The sequence below is a fragment of the Hippoglossus hippoglossus genome, chromosome 4, assembly GCF_009819705.1.
Source record: "Hippoglossus hippoglossus isolate fHipHip1 chromosome 4, fHipHip1.pri, whole genome shotgun sequence".
NCBI classification, from domain to species: domain Eukaryota; kingdom Metazoa; phylum Chordata; class Actinopteri; order Pleuronectiformes; family Pleuronectidae; genus Hippoglossus; species Hippoglossus hippoglossus.
Window position 1 is genome coordinate 3,043,385 of NC_047154.1, and position 22,641 is coordinate 3,066,025.

The window sequence follows — 22,641 nt, forward strand, 5'->3', positions numbered from 1 at the left end:
TTAGGGCACCAACTTAAAAATTCTTTAGTGCTCATCAATTTATCATAACTTTAAAACTACTCAAAGGTAAAATGGACAATAACACGTGTAATTCTAGTTTGTAGCATAGTTTGCCAACTGGTTTACATTTGGAACTTTGTAGATTATAAACTGTTGTGGCAATTCTGCAATCCCACTCTACAACACATCATTCCAGTTAGCTAAGTTCCCGGGAAGGCTTGCTAGCTTAGCTGTGTAGCTAAAGTGGCTTCTGTTCTTAATTTCACATTGAATACTTACAATTAGTCCAATGGCGCTGAGAACAACTGAGTCTGCCGGCCTTCTCCATCGTTCTCTGTTGCTGCAGGTCCAGTTTGCAGTGAACAGGCCGCTCAAACAAAAGTCTACCATCAGAACAGAAAATGAATGCTTAAACTTCAAAATAAAATTGTGTAGGTACTTCAGTTAGAAGCAATAATGTAATTTATAAATGTTTAATACATTTGTCAATGCTGTAACCGTCATGGCTCTATTTTACTATAGAACTTTTGTATTTTCTTGGACACTTTTTGATTCTTGACATTTTTCTTGGATTTGGTTTGTGCTCTCCGTTTCATGTTTTATTGTTGAAATGTTGCTCCTTGTGTGTCTCCAGCTTTATTTCCTGCCTTTGTCCTGATTCCTGCTCTTGTGATTTTCTTCACCTGTTCCTAATTTGTTTCACCTGTGTTCAGTCATCCTGCCCCCTTGGGTTTTTGAGTCTCAGTGCTTCCCTTTGTCAGTTTGTCTTGTTCCCCTCGTCCCTCTCAGTGCTGCTTTTCAGTCTCTTCTCTATTCCTTGTGTTTCTCTGCATGTTTTTTATTTGACTTTGTTTTTGTACCTTGTTGTACTAAGCTTTAATTAAAGGACATGTTTTGTTTTTTACCTTAACCTGGCTACTGCGTTTGGCTCCTCCAGCTTTCCACATGTGACTATAACGTAAAAACTATCTATTTCTTTAATTCACTATGCACTATTTACTTATTCTGTAAATGATGTTGAAACTGTACATTTATGAGTACCTATGCATTTATAATTTTAAGTAGTGGTTCAACAAAAAGTTCATCTAAATCGAAAATTTGAATTTTAAGTTTCCACTACTAATTAATTTGAGCATTCTGGTTTAAAGTGTTGGAAATTTACTTGATGCCTTTGTTGGGAGGGTCCCCATCTGTCGAGTACCTTCCACGTTTACCCCCTTTCACAGAGACATCAAGTCTACCAAGCATTTTGGTTCTATAGTTTTTCCATCCATCATAGCCGGATGATATGACTGATTCTTTAATATAAGGGTGTGCTTATACTAAAGCTTTTGCAACATCTTAAAAATCTTGTGTTGTTGGGGATGCTCTAAATGCATACATGGTCTCTGCCACTTTCTCAAGGATATCGTGTTTCAGTTCTTATGTCACTTTGAGATAAGTTGCATCCCTGTGTTACAACAAGTTACCCTGACGGAGTCGATACTCTACGACAAAAGAATGTCAAATACCTCTGGCCACGTAAAACTTCTATGCAGAGAGGAGTTGGACAGGATATCAGTGTCTGCCTGGCTGCCTGTGTCACTGCATGATTCAATCTGTGCAGCAATTGGTATAAACTCAATCATAGGGATGATTTTTGATGGTTGGCTTCTCTTGGAGGTCAGAGAAATCAGTAAGGTTACACAGTTAGTTAAATTCAGAATCTTGGTATTGTAAGGCAAAGGTGTAGTTTGCTTGGTGAGAGTCTCGGGGCCAGCCAATGAAATTGTCATGTGTGTCAGGACATGTTGTCAACTTTCTTAAATCTCCTTCAGAGACAATAACCCTAATTTGTGTTTTACAGCCATCTAGGGCAAAAAAAGGTAGACAGGTATTTAGCAAATAACATATGGTCTCAGTGTTACCATAAGTTCTGCTTGTACCCTGTATGCTGACAACGGGAGGACATAATTTAAGTCGGACATCTTAACCACACAAAGAGGAGACATCACTACAGAGATTTTGGTACAATCTCAAATGCTCACAGTACCATGCCGTCATTTTGTGACAGACAAACAGAATATCTGACTTAACTTTAACAATCTTTTCAATCTGGGCGAATTCAGGTTACATGAACCAGTAGAGAGTATTACGCCTGGATGATACATCTACAAAGACAGATGACGCATCAAGAAAATTGTAAGGTTTTGACCAATTTCTCTCTGAACATTCAAAGGGAAAGAGGTAAGCAAAACAAAGGAAAACTTTGCAATCTCCACCAGTGATAAGCACATTGGCCTGCAGGAGAACATACTACCTAGTGAGACTGCTATGTGTGGCCCCTTCCACAAAAAGGCTGTCGGGGAATATACCCAGTGAACTTGGATTTCCTGTGAGCACATGGTCAACTAATAAACCGAAACCAAAATTTAACATTTTAAAATCTGTAGACCACCGGATATGCAACAATAGCATTAGGCAGCAAAGCACATACATATTATTCAATCAAATTTTTTGCTTGTATAGCCCGTATTCACAAAACACGATTCGTCTCATCGGGCTTAACAAGGTGCGACATCCTCTGTCCTTAACCTTCAACAAGAGTAAGGAAAAACTACCAAAAAACCCCATTAACATGGGGAACAAACGTAGAAACCTCAGAGAGAGCCACATGTGAGGGATCCCTCTCCCAGGATGGACAGGAGCTCGATAGATGCTGTGACAAGGTGCAGAGAATCATCTTATATGCAACAATAGCATTAGGCAGGGGAGAATATGCGTATTAAAGCATCAAGGGTGACCTTGACAATCAATATTCCTTCTTGTGGAGCCTGACATAGCACGGTAAGCATGGATGATGGAGAGCTGCAGTTGTAGCTGTACCGCTTCTCGGGGAGTAAGGGGGAATAGCTTTCAGGTGTTAGGCCGCAGCTCTGGCAGGGATTGTGAAGCTTTGAGGAGATCTCGTCATGGGTTTTCAACCATTGTTGGTGAGCAGGGGTGTCGCCAGATGGGTTGGAGAGCAATGCAAGTGTTTCATCATAGAAGAGAAAGAACAGAAAGCAGTATTATTCTTAGCAATGATATTTCAAGTGTCTTGACAAGATCTGTCAGTCTTTGAGTGCTCAGAACTATGAAGTACACTTGTTTTTCTAAGGGTAGAGAATGTAAGGTCATGTAGAGGATTAAATGAGAGAATGCCCTCAGAAGGATTGCTGGCAAGCCCGCTTCCAGCATCACATTAACGAAAGTACTGTGCCTTACCTTGACGGGAAAAAATCTTGACTTAGTAGTACTGAAATAGAAAACCAAACTAAACGATGCATAAGACTGTTAAATATTGGGGCTTTTATAGATTATTTTTTATTGTAGCAGCATTGACAGATGACTTTGTCATTTGTTCCTTGATCTATCGACTGCTCCGTTGGAAACGGTTGACGACAATGGGGTAAAGTCTATTGGATTTGGAATAGATGTTAGGGGAATTCAATTTTTGGTTGGCCAGTCATTAATGTAGAATCCCCCAAGACCAACAGCAGGGGCTGGATCAGTAAAACTGAGGGAATATGAAGACTCTCTTATAGTGAGAACAAACCAAGGTTTAATATCTACTCTGATGTGAGACAACTTGTCTGACAGAGATGCTTGAATATCGAGAGTTATACTGAGAATTGTTGAATAATTGTATTATGGATGATTGTGGAGAGTGAGGTATGTCGCATGATTGGAGCAGCGCAGCTCAAGTTGGCTACCTGAACTAACTTGCAAAGTGTCGCTCCATTAATAGGACTAATTAATACCTCTACAGCTCAGAGGCACTAATACCTACAACAAGTGACAGGAGGAGAGAGAGACAAGAACAAAACTATGGGAGAGGAAAGATGCTATGGTAGTTACATGCATTATATATATATATAAGCTTATTAAACTATAACTATACGCTTTATCAAAAAGAAAAGTTTTGTTAGCATTCTGGTAACCAGTCTCTAAAAACTACAGGTAAGCCTGCATTGTGAGAGCTCAGTTTTTAATGTATATAAAATACGATGGTGCCTGACTATTAAGGGCTTTGTAGGTGAGAAGGAAGATTTTAAATTCTTTTGGGTTTTTTACAGGGAGCCAATGCAGAGCCAGTGCAGAGAAGCTAATAAGGGATACATATGATCTAATTTCCTAGATCTGGTTGCTACATGTGTTGTTACATTCTAGATTAGCTGGAGGCTCTTTAGAGACAACTTTTTCTCTTTTCAATTACTGCAATGTTAAGTTGATGAAAAAAGGCAGTCCTTGAAGAAGGTTTTATGTGGGAGTAAAAGGACCGGACCTGATCAAACAGAAATCAAAGATTTCTTACGGAGGCAATGGAGGACAGAGCAATGCCATTGAGAGCAACTATATTATTACTTATGCCAAGTCTTCTGAGTGCTATTCTAGCTGGATAATGGATTTCTTAAGGCCAACAAAATAGCATCAGTTATGAATGAGTTTAATGGCAGAAATCTTTTAGTCATGCAGGTCTTTATGTCCTCAAGGGCACGCTTAAGGTTTAGCTAACTGAGGCATCATTAGGCAACAAGAGGCTTCATTGATAAATATAATTGGGTATCAACTGCATTACAATGAAAGTTATTAAAGTGTTGTTTATATTACTGCATATATAAGATCAATAGTATTGGTCTAAGCACATAATCTTGTGCAACACCATTACTAGCTTTTGCATGTGTGGAAGATTCATGTTCATGTACAGCCAAGGTCACTAACTGGCTGACCACAGACAAGGTCAGGACTCAGCCATCCTGTCCTCACCCTTAATTTGTTCTGCCACAGTTTCATCATTAACCACATTTTGTAAAACACTCTTAATGACAAATAAGGCCCCTTACTTTTCCATTGCTTTGTTTTAAGCTGCCTGCAGAGCTCCCTGTCTTGCTTTTACTCTTGCTTGCTCTATCTATCTTACTAACCCATTTACCTGACAGCAGCACCAGGACAAATGCTGCCACATCTGTGGGGCATCAAAACATCCTTTCAGTTTTTCCATCTTTGCAGGCAGCCAGACCTCATAATAGTTTCAGCTGTAGCTGTGCACGTTCCTGTGCGGTCGCGTGTCATCTCAGTGGGCAGCCAGACCTAGATGTAACCATTGCACTTTCTGTGAAGCTGTAAGTCCCTCAGTTGTGCATGAGACTGAACTTTGTGCTCTCATGTGCAACATAAGTGCATTTTAAGAGTGTATTTTATTGTTTTAGTGTACTTAATTAAAGAAAAGTGTTATCAATGAATATAGTATGTATTATATATATACAATTTTTAAAAAATGTTGCTCCTGATAATTAAAATTCCAATCTTTGGAATAGAATTTAGTGATCAATGGAGTCAAATGCAGCACTGAGTCAAGCTCTTGATTATGGGAGGGCATGTCCACTGCAGAATCTGTAACATTATGGGTCAGGTAAAATAAATTAGCTTGTAGTTTTGCAAGAGTTCAAGTCTGTTCAACAAGTTTGACATGGAAATCTGTGCTGTAGACCAGCTGCAAACCATCAAACTTATCAAGCAATTGCTGTGATTGTAAACAAAGAAGGAAAATTATATCGTATCTGTATTATTTAACATTTATCTACCAAATGACAAATAGCAGCAATTGAGGATTATCTTTGTATTTGTTTTGGATTACATTCCACGGCCAATGTTAGCCATGGCTCAACCTGACACCATGACCAAGTATGTCCCCAAGCTCCCAACAACTATTTCATAAAGATGTGCTAATGAATTCTCTTTGTGCTGCAGTCCCATGTGACCAGGCACTGAGTCTACGTGTGACCTCCATCTATGACTGAAAAAATGATGATGAGGAGATAGACAAAGAAGTGGTGGAGTATTTGAACAAATATCTGTGCCAAGTTTCTGATGGTCTCATCCATTGTTTTGCTGCCATCTGTGACTGTCCCTGAAGACCTCCACAAATAGAGAAGAAAATCTGTATGTGACAGAATTAGCCCTCTAGGTATGCACTCTTCATTTTATCTTGGCTGGTCGGAGTCTGTCTTCTGTTCGGAATCACCACGTCCTGTGTCACATTTATTCCCCTCCCTGTATGGGGTGTTGTCTTTATGCAAATGTCCTGGCTGCATCTGTTCCGTATTGAAGAACTATTCCAAATGACAAAAAGAAATGTTGCCATATTTGCCAAGGGTGATTTGTAGCACAACAAAATAAGCAATAGCTTAATATGAAACAACAGAGAATTGTATCATTACATTAAATATATAGTCATATCACACAGACCTAGAGCTATTTAATTTGTATTTCATTCCGTAGACGTCAAGAACTTGATGAATTACATCTGCAAATTTATAGGTTTATGATATTTTAAGATTATAAGAGTGTAGAGCCTCTTTAAAACAAATTTACTAACAAAACTAAAGCATTAATTCATTCATCAGAAAGACGTACTGCTTCCTTTCTGCCACACATCTTTCACTTGCTCCCTTTTTGTTGACTGCCAGCGATAACAAACATTTCACATTATCTTATAGCCTAAAATATGATGGAATAACTGAACTCCAATGTGTATGCAATGCATTTGAATTGAAACTATTTGTTCTTCAAACTACTTGAAGTCTTGCAAAGTTTGCGACCATAAATTGACTGAAATTGTCATGACTTACGCAGCACAGATGCAAATCCTCTGTCTCCCCTTGCATTCTCTCACCCCTCTTTCTCTCTTGTTCTCTTATCACACTACTTCTTTTTGGGGTCCTGTTCATGCTTGACGTCCTGGTAAGCAGTTTCCTCTGCCTCCATTTTTCAGACCATAATTTTGATTGATAATTATCGTTGGGGACATAATTCTGCTGAGCCACCCAGCAGAGTGAAAGACTAGTAGAATAAAATAGAAATGGTGTGTTGTCGGGTGCATTCGAGCGTGGCCACAACAAATGAATGGATAAATCTCTCAGAGCTGCACTCTGCTCTGCCGATTCAAAGAGACCAACAGTCAATGCTGCAGAGAGGGGAGAGAATTTACTTGTCTGTGAATTCCTTTCCCTCTACTGCAGCCTGACTTTATGGCCTTTGGTTTCAAACAAAGAACTTGTGATTCATACTCTGTTTCCCAGTCTCTGGGTTTTTGTTTTTAGAAAACCTTCAAAGACGAGCTGCACCCTAAAGGATTATCAGGCTGACTCCACCAGACCTAAACACCTTCAATCCAAAGGGAATCCCTGACGGGGGGGCTCGGTGGGGACTGCTGAATCACCATGACCCTGTCTCATAAGACACGTATGTAGTTGTGTAGCTGTAGTTGACTGACTATGACTATTGTCATAGTGTGGGTTCATTCAGTGTGAGCATCTTCAGATGAGATCCAAAACTATTATAATCTGTCATCAAGTATGTGGCACCATATGAATCTAGATGAGATTTAAACAAAAATCTTGGAAACAGTATTTGTGAAAGCTTTTAAAACTCACTATAAGGTGCATTTAATAGTTGATAATACTTAGCAGATGGACTTAACTTAATTTTTAAGGAAATGCTCATCACTTTTCATCCTTTGACCTTGAAAACAACAATCCGACCACGCAGTCTATTTACGTTGTGGTTAAGGAGTTTTAATAATATCACATGATAAGGAGGAATAGGGAAGAAAAAGGATCATGATGTATGAGTTTTGTGAATGTGGATGATAAAAGTTCCTTAAACTATCTAGACATGAGGATGCCTCAAGCAAAAGACGGAGTGAGGAGTCTGAACTTTTTCAATACTAATGTCCAGCTATTTGAAGACAGATGATCTAAATGTTGTTGTGGCAGAAGTCGAGATATGTTGAGTTTCAAGGTAACACAGGGTATTGAACAAAAACTCCACTGTGTTCTTCCACTGCTAATCTCTTGAATCTTAACTTTACAGTGTGAAGTGGCTGGTGAAAGCCAGGCTCTATCTCGCCATGTTAAAGAAACAATCTGCCCTTTTCTTCTAATCTGCTTCAAAATGTAATGGGTTCTTCCTTGGGTGGTGCGCCACTAATACACAAAATTCAATTCCCTAGTTTTTGTCTGATCTTGCTGACAAACAAACAAACAAAAGATAATGAAGACACAACCTCCATGACGCAGATACATGTGAAAGAATGACGATACCAATTAGATACTAGACACTTCACACATGCAGGTTACAGTTTGATCATATTCTGAACACTGGATAAGTTCAACGACAGCTACAAATATCACTTGAAATAGTTTTTTAGCAAGCAGACATTTTAATTCAACAAACAGGAGCCCTGACATGGCAAATTTGCTTATTCAACATTTAGTTCAGCAATGGATTAATAATCCATTCTACTGAGCAGCTCAACATGTTAACAAAGCTGTAGTGCACATCAGACCAATAGACGACAGAAAGGGCAAATGTAAATCTAACATTTCAAATGAATCATGTAGACACATTTCCACATAAGTAGAAGATGGTCATGTAAAATTCCTTTTGAGCATTACATGCACTACATCAACAAAGACAAGCTGTACACATAAAAGTGACGGTGAAAGGTGTTGTCGAGATCAAATGTAGTGGATGCTCGCTTCATATTTTTGTCTCTTCTTTTTCTTACCTAGTAATTATTACTTACTGGAGGATTTAACTACATTATGAAAAAACAATGTATGACATTTTTTATTAAGTATAATAACAGATATTTAGGATATGTTATTAGTGACAACAAACATCTTTTACACAGGATGACATGTGTTTCCACTAATATTAAAACAATTAAAGACAAAGGAATTAATATAATGTACAACAACCCACTAAACATATACAGTGAAGGTTGTTTTTTTTTCTAAACAAGCTTTGCCCTTGAAATTCTTCCCTAAAGAATTCAGCAGGGAGCACAATAAACCTCAAGGGCTACTCAGTGCTGAACCCAGCAGACACACAGCGCTGAGAGATGGATGCCAAAGTCAAACAGGCAAAGAAAAACTAGAACAGGAGCAGGCTGTGGTGTTGGACACCTGCAGAAACAGGGATTCCATGCTGTTAGGTAAATACAGTGTTAACAGCTGCAGACAGGTTATGTTTATTTTTTTTATGTATCTTTTGGGCTTTTTATCGCCTTTACTTTTGATAGGACAGAGCATAAGCTGTGCAAGGGGGACAGAGAGAGAGTGGGGGAGGACATGCACATTTATGCATGTCCTCCCCCACCCTGGCCTCTGCGGGCTGAGGGCTTTCCTCGTTGGGGCGGCATCTCTACCAGGTAGGCTATACGCCGCCCCACAGGTTATGTTTAAAATGAAACCATATTCAGTATATGGTGTGATTCAGCGCTCTACCAAAACTAAGGTAACGCATCATTTCAGCTTAGTGAAATTGGCCTTGCTGATTAATGTGTAATTAACTCATGCTGGTGTCCCTGTGAGGCCTGAAAGTAGTAAAGTAAGAAAGTAGTAGTTTCAGACTTGAAAAAACTTCCATACCTCCAATGTAACACAGCCTCTCCTCATTTGGTCTCCACCATAGACGATATAAAGATGGACAAGATGAGGGCTCCCCAAAGTGAAGCCAAAGCATCTTGTTCGCCCCTTGGTTGCAGTAGAAGTCATAAACCTCGCCACCTCCGTGTTAGTGGATGTGACATGGAACAAACAGACACTGGCTCCAAATCATGTCATCAGCGCAAGAGGGCATATCTTGCGGTAAATTTTGGCTTCATTTCTGGATTAGTGGGAGGAAGTGGAGATGCAGTGTCCATCTTTAAATACACTCCTGAGGGAAATGTCCACTAAATGCTCCAACATGTCCCACAGCAAGTTGCCTAATTTGTTATCTTTCCTGTTTGGTGCATTGGAGATATTGGAACAAGGTTGCAGAGAGCGGTGGGACCGAATCACGACTGTAAAGTTTTGTGCCATAAAACAAAAACAGTGAACTGAAAATGCTAAAACACTCTCAAGGGCTGAGAGGAACAGCCGAGTTGGGTGATAATTCTCTGTGGCTTGTTCACATCGCACATTTATTTGATCCATTGTTCATATAAAAATGTTGATTAATGCAGCCTGGTGCCAGTGGTGACTAAGCAAGTGTGTGTGTGTGTGTGTGTGTGTGTGTGTGTGTGTGTGTGTGTGTGTGTGTGTGTGTGTGTGTGTGTGTGTGTGTGTGTGTGTGTGTGTGTGTGTGTGTGTGTGTGTGTGTGTGTGTGTGTGTGTGTGTGTGTGTGTGTGTGTGTGTGTGTGTTACCTCAGATTAGAGGCCCTGTTGTATCTTTGTGACAAATGGCCCTGTCATCAACATCCCCCTGTAAGAAAATGAAGCTTGTTTTTGGACTTTTCCTGAGAAATGTACCTATGTTTTTAATCCTTGTTGTTTCACACCATGAAACGTGTTTCATCCTGCTCCCTCCAGTTGAGGAAAGTTGCTCAAATTAGATGTGCACTAGTACATGTCTTGGAAATTGTAGCATTGCTCGTGGTGTTCTCTGTTTGGTCATGATACTCTTTCTTCGTGTCGGCACAGAACAGCCGTTAACGCTATAGCCTATTGTGCTTGGCGGCCATAATGCTAGCTGCCCCTCTGTTCATTGGGATTGGATCAGACAGTAGTTTTGTGAAAGATGCTTCATCAAGTTATGTGTAGAATGGAATACCAGAAAATTAAGTTGCTATAAGGATCAGGTTTATGTAACTAATAAACATTCCTCATCCCAGGGAAAACTACATAATTTTTTAAGAAACAGTTATTTTTTTCAGAAAGTATTACAGTGGTATTAATGGTCTGTATTTATATAGCGCTTGTATAGACTTGATGACCAGTGAAAGCACTTTACAGTACAGTGTATTGCCATTCACCCATTCACACATACAGTGTGTCTATGGGCAGCACTTTGGGGCAATTTGGGCTTCAGCATCTTGTCCAAGGACACTTCGGCACGCAGATGGGGAAGACTCTCCCCTCTCAACCAGCCTCTATACAATAAGTGGTTGTACATATATACATACATTACATTAATGGGACTTTTAACTTGATTTAAAAAGAATATACCTTGTAACTGCCAGGTCCAAGTGTTGAAAAACATGTAGTTATTGTTATTGAAAATGTGAAGGTCACATACTGGTTTTAAAAGAGTTGGGGATTAATTTGGAGATATTTGAGCTAAAAAATGACACTTCATTTTAACTGGGAACTGGGTGTATGTTTGTCTGTTTCAGGTGCTGGGCGGTGCTGGAAATTGTTCCCCAAACATCTTCACCAGAGACGCGGACGGCAGTTGGGACGAGTACCCATCTTGACTCCAACAGCACACATGGACAACATGCCTCAGCCCCCCCGCTGTTGTACTCCAACATCTCACTAGAAGAGTGAGTCTTTACACCGTATGCCTTTCTCTCCTCTTATATGTCTTTCTTCATAACCAACAATCTTTAAGCCGCAAGCCTCCAATAAATTATAAACATAGGCTTAGACATTAAGACAGAGCATTTACTTGGAAGGTTGTATTCGTTACTTTGCCCTGCAGTGGTCAATTTTCATTCCAATATCCCAATAGATATTTTGATTATTTGAGTATTTAATTAATTAATTTAAAAAAGCAGTTTGTACAGTTTTCTTTATAGAGGACAGCATGCAACTGTGTGTGAAAATCAATTTTAGGCATATTCACATAATTGCTGAAAGATTTCCTTGAAGATACCTATCCCTCCATCTATTATCACTTATGTTTTGAGGGTGGGTTGGGGGGGCTGGAGCCAATCCCAGGTGGAGGAGAAGCAGGGGTACACCCTGAACAGGCCGACACCATAAATACAAGCAACCATTCACTTTAATTTAGAGACTCCAATTAATCTAACTGCATTTGCTTGGACTGTGGCAAGCTGGAGTGCCCAGAGGAAACCCACGCAGACGAGGGGAGAACAGCTCCACACAGAAAGTCCCCGGCTGGCCGTCAAGTTCAAACCTTTATGAACCACACCCCTGCTACTTTAATTAAGGGCCTACACTTTGTGCTTTACTGTAAACGTCTCGGTGCAGTGGTTGAATGCAGGCATTTAAAGGACTTTGCTATTAACTGATCAAATGAACCAAAATAAAACAGCTAATGCTCCAGAGGTCACAGACAATCACTCAGTGGTTGATGGTAATAAGCCTTTACACTATTTTGGGACAAAGCCAAACCACTGCATTGTCCAGAACACAATTGTTTTTCTCGATACAAAATCCTGATAAAATGCAACTCTCATCCATTTTGTCTTTAAAGTGGAGGTTGTCACTTGAATCTTAATCTCGAAGTCAGCAGTGGATAAAACATTTGAAACCCAGTTTCCACTCACTTGTCCAGAAATTTAAAATTATTGAAAAAAGACTTAAAGGCTGACGCATTAATACATGCTGTAAATGATGGGATTATTTTGAACTATTGCCTATCATACTCCAAATTGTCCTTTATTATCTCAGCCAAAGGGACATATTATCAAGTTACATCCATTGATATCAGGCCTGTTCTTAAATAATTTGGCAGGCATGGAGCTCTTTTTTATTGCCATAGATCATCCACAGCCAACCTGTGACCATAGAATCAGACGTAAAATGTCCATTTCTGATGCAAAGGAAGCTTTTTGTCATCAGAATTGTACAGTGTGTCGTTAAGCTGATGCCCATAGGTCACAGTGATGATACATCAGCAGAGAAGTGTGTGAATGTGCACAATTACAACTTCTGGACTGAATCTGTAATTGTGTCAAAGCATCCTTGAATAGTAATGGCTGCCTGGCTCAGACTGTCCCTTTCCATTAAATCTTCTTTCATTCCACTGATTTGCAGAACAACCGTTTTTCATTCTGATTGCTTGGCATGAATTTTTATTTCTATGTTATTTCCCCCCCCCAACCCATCACGGTTCACTGTTCATTTCTTTAAAAAGCAGAGCGTCTATGACCCACATGGCTACGACAACCTCTGTGACAGGTGCTCTCCTCTCCCGGCCAGAGCTGCGACTTTCATAGAACAACATTGCCCCCTAGTGGAAATGTTATATTTTCATGAACCACTTTAAAAAAACACATCTGGAGCTCATGGCTGTTATACTGCTTCAAATCCCAATCCTCTAACCTTGTTCTCCTCATCTGTTGAGTCTTTTAGAGCAGTGATGTGCTTTTAAAGCCATGTTACGGTGAAGGGGGTGATAACACAAACAAAAGTGGGGACAGGAGATTCTCCAGTCTCTCCACTGGACTTGTGTCTTCTGTCCCTGGGGTGATAAACAGCAGTTTGCTTTTATACATGCTGCAGCTAACTAAACTCTTGGGATTCTCTGAGAGTGTTACTGCTCAGGTGAAGGTAAAGGTGGCGATGCACAAATTGCAGGGGGGGAGTGGACGATTTTGTCCAACTGTTACCGAGTCTAGACTCTGTCCAGTGCACAGGTCTCAATTATCAAATCATGCGGATAACAAGGGGAAAGTCTGTCTTCATCAAACATGTCTTCTCTAACCTAAGAGTTCTAAAAATGTACGACCCAAAAGTCCTTATATGTCCAACACATCCCTTTGAAACCCCTGGTGACCTTGTAGCGTTAGTAGTACAGTTACTTGTAGTAGACAAAAATGCGAGGTAACAAAGGGTAAAGAGGAAAAACTCAACACAGGGAAAATGTGGTGTCCTGACAGAAAGAGTGTGAAAAAGTTGTGTTCGCTCTGTTTGTGACGATCTCTACTCGAGGACTCAGCATGAGGATCAGTTAACAATCATTCATGTTACATAATTCTGTGGAATTCAAAGACGTTCAATAGATTTAAATTGCTACACGTTTAACAGTTTCAGCATTATACACCTAGCAACATTAAATCAATTAAACTTGATGATACTGAAATGTCTGTTATTAATTCATTTGGCAATTAAACATCATTGATGGATCTTTTGGAGCTCACGTATGGAGCTATATTTGCTCAATGACGCAGACCTAGACAAACAAGACAAAATAGACATTAATGGTATAATTTCATTTTGAATGATACTTTGTTTTCCAAATATAAACAGGAATGATAGTAGACAGTCTATTTGTTATGCTTTCATGGTTGACAGTAGAGTTTGTGTAATTTAGAGACGGAAACACTTGGGGCTTGTTAGGGTCAGGCCATGTTTACTAGACGACTTAGTGAAGCTGACATCCATACAAAATGAGTTAGAAAACAAGTCAAGGCCAACATCACAGCCAATTACAAAATACGGTGGGGTCCAAAAGTCTGACACACCCTCCAATTGAAATACTGATTATGTAGATCCAGCTGCAAGATTTAAAAAGCATGGTTGATAATGTTTGAATGTGAAAATGTACATATATATATTTATTTATTTTTCTGTAGGAAAAGTAATGATGGCTCACTCTCTCTGGGTGCGTTGGGATCCGATCTTCTCTGTTTTTTGTTTTGTTTGTTGTCGGGGCGTACATTCATATAGCACATGTGTGCGTGCATGTTGATGTGTGTGCGTGTCTCCACGTGACACCACTGGCCTTAAGGTGAAGTTTGATTCAGATTTTCTTTGTTTCATTTTATGAGAACTGAGATTGGGATCTTGATTTTCTTTGTCGTCTGTGTTGTCTGTGCAAACTTAAAGTCATATTCAATAACTGACAAAAAATATGAGTATTCAAAGTAAAAGTTGCACAATCCATCTTTATTTCACTGTGTGGCAATAAAACTGACTAAAAAATGCTATCTGGAATGATCTTTCTCTTCAAAGCAATGCGTCTTTTTTCAGTCAAGACAAAATATGAATCTCGAACGATGAGTGGATCAAGGCCGAGGCAGATAAAAGGAAACACTTCTTACACACAGGAAATTTGCCGCAATAACTCCTCTCACTTTTATGAATATGTTAATATACAAACCAATAAAAAGATAGAAATGTTTCATATATTATTATCACTTTCAAGATGATCAAAAAGATACTTTATAGGAGGGGAAGGAAAACCGGAAACAAAATGTGTCTGTAATGTTAAGTATACTAAGAAAAAAGAACAACAGGTTATAGTTGGACTCTTAGTGTCTCTCTTGTTACATACTTAACAGACAGTAAAACAAATAAAGTGGAAATTTATATAGCAATTTTTGATATTCATGTTTCCTCTGCCAAAAGGCTGTTTTCCTGCATCTGTGCATATTTTAATGACAAAAAAAGCTTGTCAGTCAGCCTGCAGAAAATTACATCAAAATCTGAATTTATAATAAGAGTACTTTAGACACTCTCGTACTTTCAAGGTTAGACCATGAAAAAACACGACCACACTTTCCTGTGAGTGTCTGTGAGAACTGCAACCTTACCCTTGGTCATCAGAATGGATGAGGACGAGCCATCCCCAGATTTATTCAGGTCACTCAGATGAATACAGGTGTCAGATGTAGCCGCTTGGGACTCTGCACAGTCTCCAGATATGTGGAGCAAAAAAACTCTTCTCAGAGGTCACACAGTGTGTTGGCACATAGCCTGAGGACAGCCACCTGTCACCACACTACAGCAACAGGTTGAAGGCTTCACAGCCAATTCATATTTCTATAAAAAGCTGACATGAAATGCAGTTACTTTGATTACTATTCTCCTTCATGTCAATCACCTTAACTGGCTGCTGGCTGAGCATAACTTTGTCTAGCTTTGGATTTCTCCACACACTGAAGTATCTCATGTGATACTGAGTTTGAAGGTCATATATTATTGTTGGCTTTTCCAAAGCCATAAATACAAGAACAAAATTGTAAGGCATAGATACAAATGTGTGTTTGTCTGCACAACATCAGCTGCTAACATTAGCAACACTAGCTAACTTGTTATCTGTAGTCCCATGCTCCTGAGAACTTACTCAAAGCCGGAGACAAAAGCCGCCCCCTGACTGTATGAGGCGTATTATCTTTGGCGATTAGAAACACTGTGATGCACACAGTGTCATGACTTTGCTGCTGCTGGTCCTCTTAATTAGTTTTGTCTCCCCGATCCCCCTGCTGTGACTCAGCATGTCACAACTCAGAGTTTTAGAGCCCGCTGGCTGAGCAGCCACTGCAGTACGGCGGCAGCAGAGGAAGAGCGGGGAGAAGAAGGGGAGGAATTAAAGAGCGAATCAGATGTGAGTTATTGTGGCGTGATGCAGGGATATTGTCAATTCAGGTCCCATCTGATGCCTCATGAAGCAATACCTAACATTATTCTTTATGAAAAAATACAATAACAGTCACTGTCACACACACACACACACACACTCTTATCTTTGCTTATCACTTCCCATGTGTCTTACACTGTATTTATCCTATTACACTGTGTATATTATTATTTTTTAAATGTCCTTTTATATTGCGTGTCTCCTTTTTTATTACTTTTTCACGGATGCTTCTATTTAACAGTCCTCTTACTTCGGCAATACGGCAGTATGGGTCAAATAAATGGCCGTATCTTAGTTGTTCAGTGGATGTTTAGTAGAAACAAAATAAACCTGTTGTTCATTCCTTTTGTTTTGTTTCATAGTAGGTTGTAAATCTAATTTCTTACCTAGCAACTAAAGTCTTTTTAATATTATCTGGCAAGGGCAGTGATATAAACATGGAAGGATCTTATGCTTTGCAACTCTAATATTTATTTATATGACAACCATGACTTCGTGACTTCACCGTTATACTTTGTTATAATGCAATTTTTTCAGTTACAAGACAGCTAAGATGCTATGTATAGATTTCTGGTGATTTTTCAAACTTGTCTGGCGTACTTGATTTTTTAGGGGTCATTTTCTCAAATTTAACAGTTATTTTAGACACTTGAATTTTTCAAGGTCTTGCTTGCATTGTTGGAAAAGCTCGGCATCCGGCATCTGGTCACATTTCACCGTCCCAATTTTAGATTTGTCTATTGAAAAACTTGACATCATGGCATTACTTACCCCAAATAATTTGGTTATAGTGGTTAGGTAATTCACTTCCAGTGTGGGTCTGGGTGTTTTCATACATGTTTGGACTGTAAAAATGTAATTTTTTTATAGTTTTTACCAGCTCTGTCAGTAATTTACTGCTCCTCTCTGTGTCTCTTTCCTTTACACTGCACACTGCCAACTGAGTCTAGACAAACCAAGTGTGCCCCAACATCTCCTCCGGCTCTCCATACATTGCCTTTGTTTCCAAATTATGTTGTATTTACCTGATGATGATGCCACAGGAGCATTCAGGGACAATTTATTTTGCGGCTGTAAATATATATAATATAATATATATAATATAAATATAAATCAATGTCAGCTTGGTGGAGGAAGAGCCAAGAGATTAATTAAGTCATTAGTTATATAAGTCCTCTTAAGATCATTAATGTCTCTACAAAATGTAATGTCATTCTATTTAATATTTGTCCAACTATTTTACTCTGAACTAAAATGATGACTGAATCCCCAACTTACTACCTGCCCAGCTGTCATTACCATTCCAGTCAATAAGTTGCATTTTAAGGACATTTTCAATTCAGAAACTCAATTTAAAGTCACAAGAAAGAATGTATAAAGGTGTAATACACCATTTTACAGGTCAAAGCCAAATAACTAGTGAATTAGTTAAACTCAGGCCGTGATAAGTTGTATAATGTTTCTGTGAGTCTCAGCTTTTTATATTACTTCACCTAGACCTTTACAAAAGTCAGACCAAACCAACCTGCACAAAGAGATAATACACAAACACCAAAGTCACCTTCTGGAGATTAAGTGTATCGTGGGAAACAAATGTTTTCGAGCTGAATGAAATGGAAATGGAGCACCGTTCAGGAGCTGCTGTGGGGGTCAGGAGAGAAAAAGACAAAAGAGATGAAGAAACTCAAAGAATAAAACAGCGGAAAGAAAGAGTTGAGGAGAATAGGAGGAGGGCAGATGAGCAAAAAGAAGGCCCTGGAGAAACCAAATCAGGAGCAACTGAACAATGAGAAGATTCAGTGGCAAAATGGTGATGAAGGAGGAGCCCATCAAAATATGGACTTCTGAAGAAGGAGCAGCAGTGGAGGTTGAGCTCTGCTGAGAAAAGAGTGAAAGACAAATCGGCTACAAGTTCCTGAACTCTGATGTGAAAAGCCAAGATCAGAGTAACGTAAAATCTCTGTTGAAGATCTGTTTAGAGAGAAGCCATTTCCCACCTCTGCTGAAAAACCAAGCCTTGAGTCCAAAAGTATCTGTATCCATTTGTTTAAAATACCATTTTTAACAGTACACAATTTTCTGTGCTGATCACCTTTTTTCCCAGAAAACACATAAATCTTTTAATTCCCTGCAGTAGCTGAGGGAGCTTTGATTCTGACCAGGATAAGACCAGGATGCTCACAGGCTCAAAGAGAGCTACAGAAACTCAGAGACATCCAAGACAGGTGCTGTTGTGGAGAAAGAGAGCAAAAGGCCCTGATGAAACAGAAGCAACTGAACCTGAACTACAAGAAGCATCATGGATGAGGGGAACAATCCCATTAAAAGGCACAGATACACCGCGTGATCTGACGAAGGAGCAGCAGAGGAGGCACCAGGAGGCTGAGCTTTGTCGTGTGCAAAGAGTGACTCAGTGGCTGAAAGGGAGAAACTTAAGATATATATCAGGATCAGATTGAGGGCAAGGAGGGTGCTAGCAGAAAGAAAGCCAGAGGCCTCCAAGGCCTTGAGCTGTTTATCTCAGCAGAATGGCCTAGTGTCCAGAATCAGCCGCCTCAAACGTATCCTCAGAAAAGCAAACATAAAGTATTTTACAGTTTAGTGTTTTTATTATTTTTTATGTTTTATGGATCGAAATGATAAAAACTGCATTTTTACTGTGCTGCATTAAAATCCTTTTGGCTTTACTTCTTAAAGTTTGGGTTGGTAATCCTGGAAAAGCTAGCAAGAGCAGGCTACACTGAAAAAGTGCAACCAATACATCCCACCCCCTCTCATCAAAGCTACAACCCCCAAACACATTAACGTGCACTGACTGACAACTGCTAGAAGACTTTTCTGTGACTCGCAAACTTCTAGATATAGTCTCTGCTTCAACAGTGTGTCTTTCTGACCGAAGACTTTATTAATTCATTGATAGCTATCAGTACGTGAAGAGGATTTCAACAAATACGATAAAAAACATTTCACCTACCACCTACCTTACCTTTAAATAGCAGCTAAGATGTGGCTAACTACACAAAAGTGACAGACATGTTCATATCGGCTACACTTGTGTGGCCTAAAATTGTGACTTTCTGTATTTCAATTACATATTAAAGTTCCTTGTAACGTTCAATTTAATGGGTTTGAAGGAAGTATTTTCGATCATGCTCAGTTAGTGTGAATAAATCAAATAACTTGAGAGTGATTTGATTAAATACATTGTTGGTTTAATGCATATATTTATGTATAAGTTTAACTTAATCTAAATAACTCACTCTAAAGTGTGTAAACACAAACCTGTTTTCAAGACTTTTTCACAGACCAAAATGTTGGTGTGAAGTGGAAGATTTGACCTCCAGTGATCAAGATTATCTATAAACCAAACTCTACAGTCTAGCCAGCAGATGTCCTGTCCTGGAGTTTAGGAACGACTGGTTGACCTTCATACTATTATCATGATATTTTTCACAGCCCTTCTGTGTGAGCAATTAAACTGTGTTACCACCGTGTTCATTGAGGACACACATTGGCTACCTCCTCCTCCTTCCACTTGCTGTTACAGTGAAGTGCTTGCTTGCATTAGTTTGGCTGCAAAGGAAAGCAGAGAAAACAACTAATGAAACCTACAGCACATTACAGCAGCAGCAGACAAATAGCCAAAATTAGAGTTTAAAATGGAAACACTGATTCATAGGTTTAGCCCCAGCCTCCCATTTGTTTTACGACCATTTGTGCCTCATTTAATATTTAGGACAATATTTGGCCCCACACTGTGGTATCTTGTATCTCTGCAGGAGATCCCTCTGCAGGCTGGGAGCTGGCCAGCTACCAGGCTCTATTTCAATGAGTCTTAATGAAGATTAATTCATGCAGTGGGCAGGATCACTGTTATAAATGTAAAGGCGCAGAGAGGAGAGTTTAAAATGAAACCAAACTAGAGCTTAGCGATAGAACTGTTCCCCACACGTGCATCCTGTTTGCTTTAATTATCCTTAAGATTAGTCTTGCACTTTATTGGAGGTAGTATAGCATTATATAAAACCTACTGACACCCCACAGACACACACAAGGCTCTGTTTTTTTAGTAGTTTTTCCTTACTCTTGTTGAGGGTTAAGGGCAGAGGATGTCACACCTTGTTAAAGCCCTATGAGACAAATTGTGATTTGTGAATATGGGCTATACAAATCCAATTTGATTGATTGATTGACATATGAAGGACCTCCTACTCAGCTGACGTCCTCTGACCTGCTGCAGTTTCTCTATGAATCAATGTATTTTTTCTCTACTGATTGATTTTTTTTGTAACCACCGCTAAAGTATCAACACTGATATATAGCTACACAAGATTCAGACTCCCCTGACTCGTCTCTCTACCTCTCTTTTGCTCGCTCGTGGTGACACACACACACACACACACAGTGTCATCGGACACACTTACTGGGTAAAAAGAACATAACTTGGTCTTCGCGAACAGAAATGTCATACGTTTATTTAGAGTGGGGAGGTGAGAACCGATCTGAGATCTGATCACGAGACGCGTGTGGGGCCACATGTTAATACCAGGTGTAAACACACACACTCAGTGCTGTCCACTTGTGATGGGATCTGCACTGCCCCCTCTCTGGACACTCAAAGCCCACCTGTCAACAAATGCCTTTCACTATTAGTTTTCTATTATTTCCCAGCTAGCATTTTTATTTGGGTATACCTTAAAAGACGCTATATAAATTATAACTATAATGACTATAGGGAGTTATTATAACAACAACGTACTACCCTGACCTACTTTATTGAATTCATTGTTTTGAGAACCTGAATTAGTTCATATTAACAAGCTTTATAACCAGCCACAGTGATGCGGTAGTGGTAGCATTGGCTCGTTGTTATGGAAATTGTCATGGCTTTCTATTTTGTTAATTTAATTTAACTTTTAAATGTATTTATGCATTGTCTTATTTTTGGACCTGTCTAACTCAGGATAACAGTACATAGACTAAAGTCAGGGGAAGATTATCCAATTTCACCACAGGAGGAAGGAACATGATATTTCAATGAGAGGACACTGACTTTCTTTGAGACAGACAGTGAGGACAATAGAGTAGCTCTACAGGAGGACTAATGGTATATGTCCATCATGATTTGGTGAGATTGCAATACTCCTTTTTGCAAGGACAGCTCCGATTTGGAGATGGTACTACAACTGTTAACTTTCTATTCGGCTCATCAGCCTGGTATCCCTGATGGATTTGGTATTGAGCAAGAAATATTTCTACTTCTTAAGACATTTCCAAAAACTTGGAGATTCTCATGATTTCAAGACAGCCAATTGCTGCTGTGATTCCATTAAAAGAAGGTGCGAGTCATATGTGCAAGTGTTGAGTATTAACCTCAAAGTGTCAGACAAGTCCACGTGGCAAAAAACAAGTCATTGCTTAAATTTAGTTTTATTTTCAAAATAAATGTTTCATCAATAATAACATGCATAATCGATCGGATGCCAATAACTTCATCAGGTTCTGGTTGATTAACTATTTGCTTTACTCAATGACAGCCTTAACAGCTCTGAAGGATCTTCTAAGTCACTTGTGTGTTTGTTTTCCCCTCAGGTCTGAGAAAGCAGGAGAGATTGCAACCATCCCACTGACAAAGGTGAGAGTCCATACGGCTTTTTGTGTGTTTTTATGAGTTCTACAACAGAAGACACTTGTGCAATCCAAAGCACTCACAATCTACATAATGGCTGTCGGCACAAGCACTTTTCAGTCAGGTAGCCATTTTAACCTCTGTCAGTCACACCTTGACCTCATGTGAATACTAGTGATTTTCTCCCAGAGTCAAGGGAGCGACTGAGGCCTGTCGAGGGGGAAATGTCGCCAAGAGCAAGAAATCACAGACGTCCTGTCACCTGAATGACAGTGCAGAGGGTGTACCAGTGTTTTGTTTCTCTTTAGGCATATAAAGGTACAGGTTATAGTAGGCGATCCTCTCAGTTTTGAAGTGTGTATATCCAGACTCCAATCTACTTTTGGACTTTTTTTTAGCATTTAAAACTCAATGACTCTAGCAGATTATACCATTCCATGCTAATTGTAACCAGCTACGTATATTGTGTGCTCTAAAACCTTCTGACATCAGCATTCACTCCGGGGTCAAATGACCCTGCAGAAGTAGGTGAATGCGTTAATTTAGCGGACAGAGAGGTGAGAGAGCGCCTCAGTTCTCGGTGCAGTCGTGACGTGGAACATGATGTAGCATAAGTAGTATAAGTATAGTTAGATGGACTGTGTGAATGGGTGAATTGCAAAACTGTACTGTAAAGCACTTTGAGACATCGAGATGCTATATAGAAACGGACCATTCCCCATGTCCCATAAGAAACACAAGGATTAATCCAAATGCTGTTACGTTGTGTTGTGATTTGACAGTTGCAGCTGCTACATGTAACCCATACTGACACTTACTAGTCATAGGAGGCCTAGGCTCCATGTAGCAGCTGTATTAAACACAGTATGCATTATACTCTGTCATTGTG

At 39.5% G+C, this 22,641-nt stretch overlaps 1 protein-coding gene across 1 annotated transcript in view; it reads left to right on the plus strand.

Moving 5' to 3' along the window:
• Window positions 1–22,641, plus strand: part of si:ch211-51h4.2 — an 88,995-nt gene that overhangs the window by 62,248 nt on the left and 4,106 nt on the right. Inside the window, exons 12-13 of the mRNA XM_034582161.1 lie at window positions 11,187–11,336; window positions 21,716–21,758. Of these exons, the coding sequence (XP_034438052.1) occupies window positions 11,187–11,336; window positions 21,716–21,758 (193 nt within the window). The remainder of the gene's footprint in view (window positions 1–11,186; window positions 11,337–21,715; window positions 21,759–22,641) is intronic.